Below are 12,443 nucleotides of genomic sequence, written 5' to 3' on the forward strand. Positions count from 1 at the left end.
AACAAAATGACATAATACGAAATTTAGAAAAGGATAATAAAATTTCTTTGTTAAAATAACCTTTTGAAGAACAGATTTTTTAAAGCATATTCATAACATTTAGGCAATAATTTGAAGAATTAATACAGGCAATATAAAATGCGTTTTAACTAAATAAAATATGCTTAATCTGAAATTGTATGAAAACTTTTACCAACAAATAAACTAATTAAACTATAACACTATTAAAGTGTCACACTAATTAAACTATGACTTTCACTAATTAAACTGACATATATTAATCAACTTTGATAACTTTCAAAATAATTCTATTAAAAACATTTGTGAATTGAATTAAAAATAAAATAAAACAGACTAAGAACCAGACACACCGTACTGCACCATATTCAAGATTAAAGAAAAACTGTACTCGAGGTAAGAAAATCTAAGAATGTTAAAGATTAAGCATGATGCAAAAAAATAATAATAATAATAAGAGAAAAATGTGAAAACAAACAATAAGGCGGTGAATACTCTTAAGAAAAGAAACCAATATACCACTGAGGAAAATCAACAATAAATATTCTTTAGCTAACCACAGAAAAATCAGAAAAGATTTTGAGGAATCGGGGTTTGCATCAGACAAATAAACTTTAGTTACATACTGAACTTTATATTTTTTAAAATTATTAATCTGAAACATAGGTTACCTCTGAGTTCTTCCATGTGAAACAATAACTCAGGTAGCTGTCTGTCAACCAAATCTTCAGCTGGCATTCGAGTTCTGCCTTGCCTTTGAGGTAGATTTTCACTATGTCTCAATAACCAGTGAACTTCATCTCGAGCAAAAGATAATCCCATAAAAACAAAAAGGACCTAAAAAATAATATATAAAATGAATTTAAAAATATGTGTCAAGCAAAGTTTAATAATCCATTATGCAAATAATCTATCAAGAGAAATAATATTCCATTTTAGTTAATTCATAATACATATAATTAATTCTAGGAAGAATTGCAATTTGAATTGCAAATAAAGGATGAAAACTTAATCAGTTAGTGCTCACAGTCCCAGTTTTGGGACAACTGATAAAATGCATCATAAATTCATATTAATTAGTTGCTTGATGTCAATTAATTTTAAGTACCCTTTAAATTTTGCTTTAATTTTGGTTTATTCATAATATGCAAAATTATCAAAAGAGTTGCAATTGCAATTACAATCTAATTGCAATCAATCCTTTGATGCCCAACTATTCCATTTATGGGGCAACTGTAAAAATACATCATTAAGCTGACGTCATAGTTTCTTGATGACAACTAATTTTAAGTACCCTTATGTTTACAACTTTATTCAAAAGGATATTGCAATTTTACAAACATTTTGACTTTTTCAAATAAAATAAAAGGTTTCAGACAGCCACTTTTTTTTTTAAATATTTTTGTAGTTTATTGCACATCACCCATTATTAACATGCAAAAGATCATTAAAAATGTGACTAGAGCATTAACAAGTTAATAATAATATTAAGGTTTATAAAAATATCTGGAAAAAAAACACAAATTTTAATTTAATATATTCATAATGCTTTAATTTATATTAAAACAATAAAAATTGTTAAGCTATCCGAGAATTAAAAGAAACATTCGGACAATAACTTTTTAAATAACATGAATAGAAAATAAATAATGATAACATAAGCACGAAATAAATACCTTGGGACCTAAAAGCCCAGGTTGATCAGCCAAAATGAGACCCAATTCTTTCAGTGCCGTGCGTAAATATTTCCTTCTTTCTCTATGAAGAAGGCAACTGAAAAAAATATATATATGTTATTATCTAACCAGTTTTGAACTAGTTACTTGATAAACCTAATATATATATGAAATAACTGGGGACCAAGCCCCGATATTTCATGTAATAATCGTCAACATTGCAGGAAAAATGAAGTCCTTTTCTGCACATTCTTTTTTATTTACTAACGATGGTGAAAGCATACATCTCAGCCCCCTCCAAGCTGGAGAGTGAGACCCACATCCCGTCTAAACTGGCGTAGTTTAGTTGGGCATTATAAACAACAAAAGCCACGCAAAAACCTTTGGTCCTGCTTTTTATAGGATGATTAGAAAGTGTGAAGAGGCCAGTCATATTGCCTTTTCTGTATTCTTACGCCTCATCAAAATTATTTCTTACTCATAGAAAATCGTTTAATCTTTCCTTATATGGAAGTGAAAGATCTTAAAATGACTTCTCTTTTGAAATATAAATCTAATTATTATTCATTGGCATGTTTTTAGCCTTGAAGTCCCAAAATAGAATATCTGCATTTTATGAACACGAAAAAGTTTCAATGCTTTTATTAATACAAAAGTATTTTTATAACTTTTGTATTACATATATATATTTCAAATTTCTTTATACTATAAATATTTATCTGAAATTTCTAAATGCTTCCCAGTAGAACAAACTGATTTGTAATAACTATTTCTATAAAGAAATTTAATCATAAAGGGTATGAACTTTTAGAAACATAAACAAGTTTCTGTTAATATAAAATTAAAAACATTATACTACCAAACTCTTTTTAAAAAAAAAAGAAAGTTTAATCAGAACACAATTTCATGAAGTGTCAAAATCAAAAGACCACTTAATATCTTCGCAACTCCAATTATCCAGAAAAACTGTAGTCTTACATTTTAACTGTCATAATAAATCATGACATTAAAAACAATAATTTCAATCAACTTTAAAATATTTATTTTAAACAAATCACCTGAACCTACCCACTTCATTATATTACTTATTTTATCACCTGATTTGTGCAACCTTAAAATATTTCAAAACAAACTTTAAACATTTTAGACTTTTTAATAGATTAATTATTATAAGATTAATTTTATTTTTAATAGTATTATAAGGGGTTAATTATTATAAGGGATTAATTATTATAAAAGATTAATTATTATAAGGGATTAATTATAACAACAACAGGGAGCCAAAAAGTAGAAAATCTGTGAGGAAAAACTGAGTACTCAGAGCAATGCAGAGAAAGGCAACAGGGTCAGTTTGGAGTTGAAAAATGATAAGTTGATGACGACTAGTAAAAAATATAGAAATTTCCACTATTTAAATTACAAATGTAGCAATAATTAACTTATTTTATACTTACGCATTTTGAGTGGCAAAATTATAGCATTCTTTTACCTCAGAAACCCTCTTATTATAGCTGTAAAATGTACAAATCATATTAAAAAACCTTTTAAACTTTTAAATTTACAATTAAATATGATAAAAATTATTGTTCAAATGAATACGAAAATAAAAACAAAACGAAGCTGCATCTTCAGAAAAAAATACTACTATTCTTTGATAAACATATAACTGAAAAATGCATTTACTATTAGTTTCTAATTTTTTAATAGCTAATAGGAAATGTAAACAAAGTGAGTAATTGCTAAAATTGTTATACAACTATAAAAGTTTAAAAGAAAAATTTAAAAAAAGATGAATATTTCTTTATTTTTTCCAAAGAGCAATTTCATCATTACTAATTTCATCTTTGCTGATTTTATATAACTAATGTAAAAAAAAATATGAAGTTAAAAAATTTTTGTTAAAATTAATTTTAGTGCTTCTTACACTCCTCTAATTTTTATTAACTTTAAAAAATTAAAAATCGGCTGTTACGAATGTATTATGTCTCTAATAGCCAGTTAATCAAAAACATATATGCTAATTTTTTTTAAAAACTTGATAATAGATTAAATAAAATAATCAAATATTATTATAAAATTACATTATAAATATAAATAAATTGTAATAATAACATTGAATCATTATAATTTGAAACAAATAATGTGCTAAGCAAATATTAAGGCTATCTCAAATATTAATTCGTCAGTCATGATAAATGAATCTATTATTTAAAAAAGAAAACCCTCCTCAGAAGCTTTAAGCTAGTTTTTCTTCTTTTAAACCATTTCAATAACAAAATACATCTTTCAATTGATAATTCAAAATAAAAAAAATTAGAATTTGACTAAGGGAGCTTTAAACATAAGAAAGAGAATATAATAATTTAAATAAAATCTGGAAACTTTTCAGCTAAGTTAGTCAACAAATAAGCAACTTATGAGGCCAACTCATTTAGATAATATATCTTTGAAAAGGTTTTAACAAATATATTAAGAAGAAGAATTAGAATTTTTGGCCATGATAGTAAAAAAAAGAGAAAGAAATCAAGGATTTATTCAAATTACTTAAATCTATTCATGATAAATTTGAAGTTGAATTTTTCTCTATTTAAATTAGTTATGATTGAGAATTATTTTTTTTCAATCACTGCAATGTGAATTCCATTTTGAGACAATAGAAAATAGATAAAATAGATTAATGAAGAGAATAGATTAGAAAATAGATTAATTATAAAACAATAAAGAATAAAACAATGCAAAATAATAGCTCACATTAAAACAACAAAATGCTTTTTAAAAAAATTTTTAAAAAAATCTTTTATATGTATACATCAAAATAATAAACTAATCCTTGTGCTAGGCATAAAACTCCTAATTAAGAAAAATAATGTGAAAAAATGTACATTAATCAGTACAATTAATTGTACAATTAATCAGTGTAACTAATTGTACAGCATAAAATGCATACTAACCCTTTAATAGATTCGAAAAAAGTTTGTATATATTGATGTGTATGAAGCACTTCATCTCTAAACAAAGTGTGGATCCAACCTCCGTTCAGAGCACTAGTAAATAATTCCTGTGCAGGAGGCTGACTAAGATATTGATGAATCAGAGCAAATGAAACTGCAAAAAGAAGAGGATCAGTTACCTTGAATCATCATATGGGAAAGAAAAATTTTACAAAAATGAAGATTTCTTACATATAATCCATCTCTGCATACAATCTAAAGACAAATATTCACAAGGCATCTGAAAATGTTTCATAGTTAAAAATTAATTTCATTAACAAAATATTAAACATAAAGAAAAATAATAATTTATATTTTAATGAGAAATTTACGTATAGTACTTTTTTAAAAAGCTAGGCAATTTTTTTTAATATATATATACATATAATTTGAAGTTTTAAAACCTTCAAAAATTTTTGGATATTAAGAAGAAATTTTAAAGTAATAAATTTCTTTTTATTGTTACCAATTAATAACTATATTATATCCATTGTCAATGCTTATAGTTCTTAGAGCACTGTTTGTAACAAATAAAAAACATTTAAATGCATATTTTAATGATAATTTGTATTCATCTAACTTTATCTAAATAAAATACACCAGACAAAACAATACCTTTTAATGGTTTAAATTTCCTATTGAAAAAAACAGTTAAGCAGATTTCAAAAACATTGTTTAACAAATTTTCTCTCTACTTGGAATTAATAACTAAATTATGACCTTTGTTAATGCTTGTAATTTTTAACTTTGTCTATTGCATGTAAAAAAACATTTAAAACATACATTTTGATGATAATTTGTATTCATCGAACTTTATCTAAATAAAATACACCAGACAAAACAAAACCTTTCAATGTTTTGAATTCTTAAAATAAAAACAGAATTAAAAAAAAAAATACAATAAAACGGCTATTAAATATATTCTTTACCAAATTTACTTTGAATAAATAATTAAATTATATCCTTTGCCAATGTTATAATTTTTTAGATTGTCTGTTGCAAATAAAAAAACATTTCATCAACAATTTGAATACATCTAACTTTATCTAAATAAAAAACAAATTATTTTAGTTTTCTTAATTCTGTTATCAAAGTAAAATTTATAACTGAAACAATTGGATAACTATCAAAAATTTACCTTAAAAATATTCTCTTTTTATAATATAAATCAATTTACTAGTAATAAAACAATAACAGCTAAAAAAAACATGCAAGAACTCAACTGTTTCTGTTTGTGCAGGATTTAACATTTGAGACGGAGTTGCCACTAGACTTAACATTTGACTTTTTCGCCAATCTTCTACAGATAAATTTCTTCTATGATAAACATGCTGAAGTGACATCAATGCTTGGAATAACAACTAAAAATACATTAGAAATTAAAAACATTTAAAATTGTTTATTCAATAAAAATATAAAAAATGAAACAAAAACTTATTTTAGACATGCTATTTTAAAAAAAAATTTGGAGTTATGTAAATAGATTAAACTTTTTTAATGTGATAGGAAGAAATCAAAAGTTTCCGAATAAATCAAATGTTTAAATTAATTTTAATAAGAGATCGAATAAAAAAAATTGGAAAGAAAACTGTAATACAACTTTAAAAGCAAGAGATTTTTTTAAACAAAAATCCAATTAATTTGAGGGGAAAAAAAATCTGAAAATAAATAAATAAGGAAAATAACACTTACTTTGGAATGAGGAATAAATTCATCAGATAATCTTTTAAGTGGTTGGTCATAGTCAATTATAAGTTGACCAAGCCTCGGAAAGCTTGTATCGCTGAAACAAAAATGAAAATTTAAGTTACAAAACATAAGGAAATTATTTCAAAAGATAAGATTTTCAAAATATAATACAAAAAAAAGTTTTTTTAGTGAAATTTAATGAATAAGAACATAAAAAACATCGCTTTAAACATATTTATTCAAAATGTTATAATAAATCACAATATAAATTAGTATTTTCTTTAATATCTAAATGAAGATTTTAATGCTTTTTTGTACATTAGATATATAGAGTTTTAAAATTTACTTAAAACTAATAGGTTTCTAGATAAAAAAAATTAAAAAATCTCCAAAAGCATTTGGATGGAAACATTTTCTTTTTTAAAAAAGAAGTACAACACTAAAAAAATAATGCTCAAAAGTTTGGAAAAATCTAAAAATTTGGAATCAAAAGATTTTTGGCTTGTACTTTTAATAAAGTTAAAACAAATATTTTTAATATCCCTTAAAGTAAAAAAATACAAATCTATAGACCTTAATATCACTTGTGACATTATTTCCTAAAATAGTAAAACATTATAAAAATATCTTTTAACCACTGCAGATATTTACCATAAACAGAAAAAAATATATGTTTTAATTAAAAAATTAACAAAAAATTTATGTTTTAAAAAGACTACAACTAATAAAGGTGGATCATAGAAACTAGCAATTCTCTTCCTTGGCATCACATCTTACAAACATAAAATTTTATCCAAAAAGTTGAATTTATTATTATTTTTTTAATTATAATTTTAAGAAACATCCAATTTTATCCAAAAAGTTGAATTCATTATTATTTTTTTTTATAATTTTAAGAAATTTTTTCAAAGGATTAGCCAACCCTCCAAGAACAAAAAGTTTATCATATTTCTTTACTGTAAGACTTTACACACAATACAATATATAAAATACTTTTTTGATATTCAAAAATATTTACGCTACAAATAAATTAACAAAGTAATTAACATTAAGGATTGATTATTGTTTATAATGTTGAAGTGACATTTTAGAAATCTTCTGTCAAATAATGTGTTTCATCATTAAGTTGAATACATACATAGTCAACTTTATTAAGATGTGATATTTTATTTTTGTAACATTTTTATTTTCTAAAGGCAAATGTACCAAAAGCAAATATCAATTTCGAGTACTTCTAGTATATCTAGAAATCTTCTATCAAATAATGTGTTTCATCATTAAGTTGAATACATACATAGTCAACTTTATTAAGATGTGAAATTTTATTTTTGTAACATTTTTATTTTCTAAAGGCAAATGTACCGAAAGCAAATATCGATTTCAAATACTTCTAGTATATCTAGTAATAACGTGACATACACAGTGATTCATAGATTGCAACATGACGTATAATTTTTAAAACATACCTGTGACCATGAGTCATCTCATGGGCAGAGTTGAACAGCCCTAAAACAGCTTTCCTATCTTCCACACGGGATAATAATATCATTAGCGACATGTATGTCACAATAAGGTCCAGATAAGATTTGGTTAAATCAAAGCTAGTTGTCTGAAATAAATTTCAAATTTATGTCAGTATAACTTTTTTATAAAGTAAAAACACTGATAGTTTGTGAACAAACATTAACTTACAATATCTAAGGTTAGCTGACAGGCATCCATTGTAGTCAAAAGTTCACATACATGGTCCTGAAAAATTAGCAATTCATTACTTTACATAAAGTTATCCATAAATACCATATATTATAAAATAAAATTTAAATGAACAGAGTGATCTTTTTTTTTATTCCGATAAAAGGCTCTTTTTCCCTGTGAAGTGAATCAGTTGAGATAAAATTAAAAGAATTGATTTTAATATCATTTTCTGCAAAGGTATTTAGAGTCTTTAGATTAAGAGGCTAAAATTATAGTTCGTCTAAAATAAGAACTCCTCCAGACGTTTGTCTGGACTTGTGGCGGTGACTATGGTAATGAGGAATGACTATTTCAAGTAGGGGTGAGGGGTCACTGTTTTGGAGTGATTTCAAGCCGGCGAACGAAGGGGAATCTCCTTCTTCGGACGTGTGTTAGTCCTAGAGTGAAGCAAAATGAGAAAAAATGAGCCATTCTTGTATCCATAGCACCAGACGGCCTCAGACTTTGTGGCGGGAGGCGTTCTTAGCTTAGACAGACTATACATGCCCCATAGAGCAATTAAGTAATGTCATAATTTGTCACATAAAATTTTTCCATTATGTTAAAAGTTTTGTTTTTTTAATACCTTTCATAAATGAATAACACTATTTCAAAAACTAGGGATGCCCTGCTTACTAACCCCCATACCTGGTTCTCATTCGTCTTTATTTCTTATCTTACACATCAATATTTTCCAAAAAAACATGGAATATTTCGCTTTCAAAATATACCATTATGATAGCTTTATGTAACAACATTTTGTTAGGATGTTAATCCTAATAAAAAGATGATTACTTAGGTTTGAAAAATAATCATCAGCAATTTGAAAAAAAATTTAACCTAAGGAACAGATGGTATGATGCAATAATCAAAATAAATTAGTAGTAATTTTACTAGTTTACAAGACACATAATAATTCAAACAGGGGGGCGGTCTTTATCACTCTTCATGAAGTTTCTTTTTATTTTTGAAAATTTTAGTATAAATGCTAATATTCATACATGGCAACATGTAATCCTCCCTCCCCCCCCTCCCTTTTTTTTAATTGGCCTCTACTCGAGCACCAGCTCATAGAAAAGAAATCAAGATCTTATGAGGCAAAAAATAACTTTTCTAAAACAATGGAAAAATAGTCAATAATTATAGGAAAAAAACTATAAAAAAATCATGAAAAAACAATTAAATATGCAACAACTTGGAGCAAATTGGAAATTTGAAACAAAATTCTTGATAAGTTCACAAATAAAAATGTTTCTTTCAGCATGTCAAATTTTTGTCATGGCAACAGGCATTTTAACAGGCTACAGATCGTAAAGAACAATGACATTTTTTTCCAGCAAGTTTAGCAGTTAATAATTCTCAAGCTAACTGTCAAACGTTAATTTTTTTATTTTTTATTCGGTCATACTTCCTGGACTTTTTTCTCTAAATAGCTTCATAATTTAAAAATTCCAAATGTTATAGATTTTGTGCAGCAATGCATAATGCAACGTAAAACCAAAAAAAAAAAAGAGAGAGAGGGAAATTTGCAAAGAAAGCACTAAAAATTGCAATAACTTTCGAAAGAATAGGAATTTCGGAAGAACTGTATTAAGTTCATAAACAAATATAGCCTTTTCAGTATACTAAATTTTAACTTTGCAATTCTATTCTTTAGGCGGGAATGGAATTTTCCCCACTAGTCTAATAGTTAGTAATTCTTGAACTAATTACTGAATTAACATTTTTATTCTGCTCTACTTTGTGCACATTTTTCTATACACCTTCATAATTTCAAGTTCGTAATTGTTTCGTTTTTACACAGAAAAGCAAAATGTAATGTTAAGTTGAACACCCTAACCAGCAGCGACCCTTATGATTTTTTAAAACGGAGAGAAACCATAACAATTATTCCGACATTGTTTTTCTTTCATAATTATTTACCCACATTATTTTACAATAAATTATTACTTTGCAATAAGTATAAATATGTGTACTGCAATAACTATTTTATTTCATAAGTATTCACATATTNTAACTGAAAGCTTCATATTTATTTATCTCTATATCTTATTGTATGATCAAGATAGTCACGAATAATCAGAAGAAAAGAAATCTTAACTATTCCAAAGTGATTTTATCTAATTTTAATTTCCCTAAATTTTTTTACTAGTGAAATAAATTTTATTATTGATTTCTCAGTTAAATTTTAATCTTATGTATAAAATATAATACAGTATATATGGCTCAGATTTTGACTGATTGAGATTTGACTAGTATTGGTTTAACTATACATAAGAGCAACTTTTTTTCAGGAGTTAGTAAACTGTGTAACTGAAAGCTTCATATTTATTTATCTCTATATCTTATTGTATGATCAAGATAGTCACGAATAATCAGAAGAAAAGAAATCTTAACTATTCCAAAGTGATTTTATCTAATTTTAATTTCCCTAAATTTTTTTACTAGTGAAATAAATTTTATTATTGATTTCTCAGTTAAATTTTAATCTTATGTATAAAATATAATACAGTATATATGGCTCAGATTTTGACTGATTGAGATTTGACTAGTATTGGTTTAACTATACATAAGAGCAACTTTTTTTCAGGAGTTAGTAAACTGTGTAACTGAAAGCTTCATATTTATTTATCTCTATATCTTATTGTATGATCAAGATAGTCACGAATAATCAGAAGAAAAGAAATCTTAACTATTCCAAAGTGATTTTATCTAATTTTAATTTCCCTAAATTTTTTTACTAGTGAAATAAATTTTATTATTGATTTCTCAGTTAAATTTTAATCTTATGTATAAAATATAATACAGTATATATGGCTCAGATTTTGACTGATTGAGATTTGACTAGTATTGGTTTAACTATACATAAGAGCAACTTTTTTTCAGGAGTTAGTAAACTGTGTAACTAAAAGCTTCATATTTATTTATCTCTATATCTTATTGTATGATCAAGATAGTCACGAATAATCAGAAGAAAAAAAATCTTAACTATTCCAAAGTGATTTTATCTAATTTTAATTTCCCTAAATTTTTTTTACTAGTGAAATAAATTTTATTATTGATTTCTCAGTTAAATTTTAATCTCATGTATAAAATATAATACCAAACATTTATGTTTGCTATTAGTTTTTTCTTGAATTCTTGGGTATATTAAACAAATTTCCTAATTTTTTTCAGATTAATAAAATTTTCTGATTTTTTCCACTTCTGTGGGCACCCTGATGTTTAATAACACATCAGATCATAAAACAGACATATGTAAAAAAATTGCAACATAAATTAAGATGAAATATAATAAAAAGAAATCTTACGCTGTTTCCTCGAGTATCGATGTTCGGAAAACGCCTTACTATATGCTTTATTGCTGAATCTAAACTCTTTTCGGATAAAAAGTTTGGCTTACTTTTAGCATCTCCACAAGCCTGGAAACAAATATTAAAAAATATAAACATTAATATAAAATTAAATAGATAAGCAATCAAAAATATAATTGTTCTTATTTGAAAATATTATATATTAAAATAGTAAAGCTTCAAGAAATATGTCGGTGAATTAAAATACTTAATCAACTTTTTAGCAACACAATTAAAAAAATTTACTTCTGAGATTATTGAGCAAAAAAAAACATGTAAAATAATGATACAAATGGATTTTTAATATTATATGGTGATATTTATAATTACATTTAGGAAAAATTAAATATAGTGAGAACAAGGTTATAGAAAATTATCAACACTTATTTGCCTACATTGTTATTTAAACTTTGACAATGAAAATATCATAAATATGTAACAAATTACAAAGAAATTTTGTACAAAATTTTTTTTCATAACAAAATCTTTTTATTAGTTAAACCCAAGAACATAGCATAACAGTTTAAATATTAGATTGAAATCTTGCTTTTAAAAATTATAAGGTAAAGTTGTATATTAATTTTTTTTTTAATATAGAAAAAAATTGTTATTCAAATATAGGAAACTCTTAAACAATAACCATTAAGTTGAGATTGAAATATTATATAGTGCAATTAACTAAATTAGCAAATATGTCATTGACGATTGATATACCCAATATATCTTACATATTGATAACCCAATTATAGATTGATATACCCAATATACCAATATAAGACAAATCTTTTAACTTTAAAATTGTATTATTAACCACAAATCACTTTATTTGACAAACAATAATACAAAAATAAACCAATTAGTTCGAAGTCCAATTAACTAATGAATAAAAAGCAATTTCGCACTAACATCAATCATATTTGTTTTTAAGTCATAAAAACGAGATTTATGTGCGATCAAAGGGGAATTTATTTATTTATAGAAAT

General features: G+C 25.0%; 1 protein-coding gene across 2 annotated transcripts in view; it reads right to left on the minus strand.

The window, feature by feature from the left end:
* Positions 1-8,128, minus strand: part of LOC107448264 (Nck associated protein 1 Hem) — a 34,195-nt gene extending 26,067 nt beyond the window's left edge. For both annotated transcript variants that reach the window (XM_043051636.2, XM_043051163.2), the window contains exons 1-9: positions 8,066-8,128; positions 7,840-7,982; positions 6,377-6,467; positions 5,908-6,045; positions 4,877-4,925; positions 4,646-4,799; positions 3,149-3,205; positions 1,695-1,791; positions 690-855 (exon numbers count right to left, since the gene is read on the minus strand). In XM_043051636.2, the coding sequence (XP_042907570.1) occupies positions 690-855; positions 1,695-1,791; positions 3,149-3,205; positions 4,646-4,799; positions 4,877-4,925; positions 5,908-6,045; positions 6,377-6,467; positions 7,840-7,982; positions 8,066-8,095 (925 nt within the window). In that variant the 5' untranslated portion in view covers positions 8,096-8,128. The remainder of the gene's footprint in view (positions 1-689; positions 856-1,694; positions 1,792-3,148; positions 3,206-4,645; positions 4,800-4,876; positions 4,926-5,907; positions 6,046-6,376; positions 6,468-7,839; positions 7,983-8,065) is intronic.
* Between the last annotated feature and the right edge of the window lie 4,315 nt (positions 8,129-12,443).

Source organism: Parasteatoda tepidariorum, chromosome 10, assembly GCF_043381705.1.
Source record: "Parasteatoda tepidariorum isolate YZ-2023 chromosome 10, CAS_Ptep_4.0, whole genome shotgun sequence".
Taxonomy (NCBI): domain Eukaryota; kingdom Metazoa; phylum Arthropoda; class Arachnida; order Araneae; family Theridiidae; genus Parasteatoda; species Parasteatoda tepidariorum.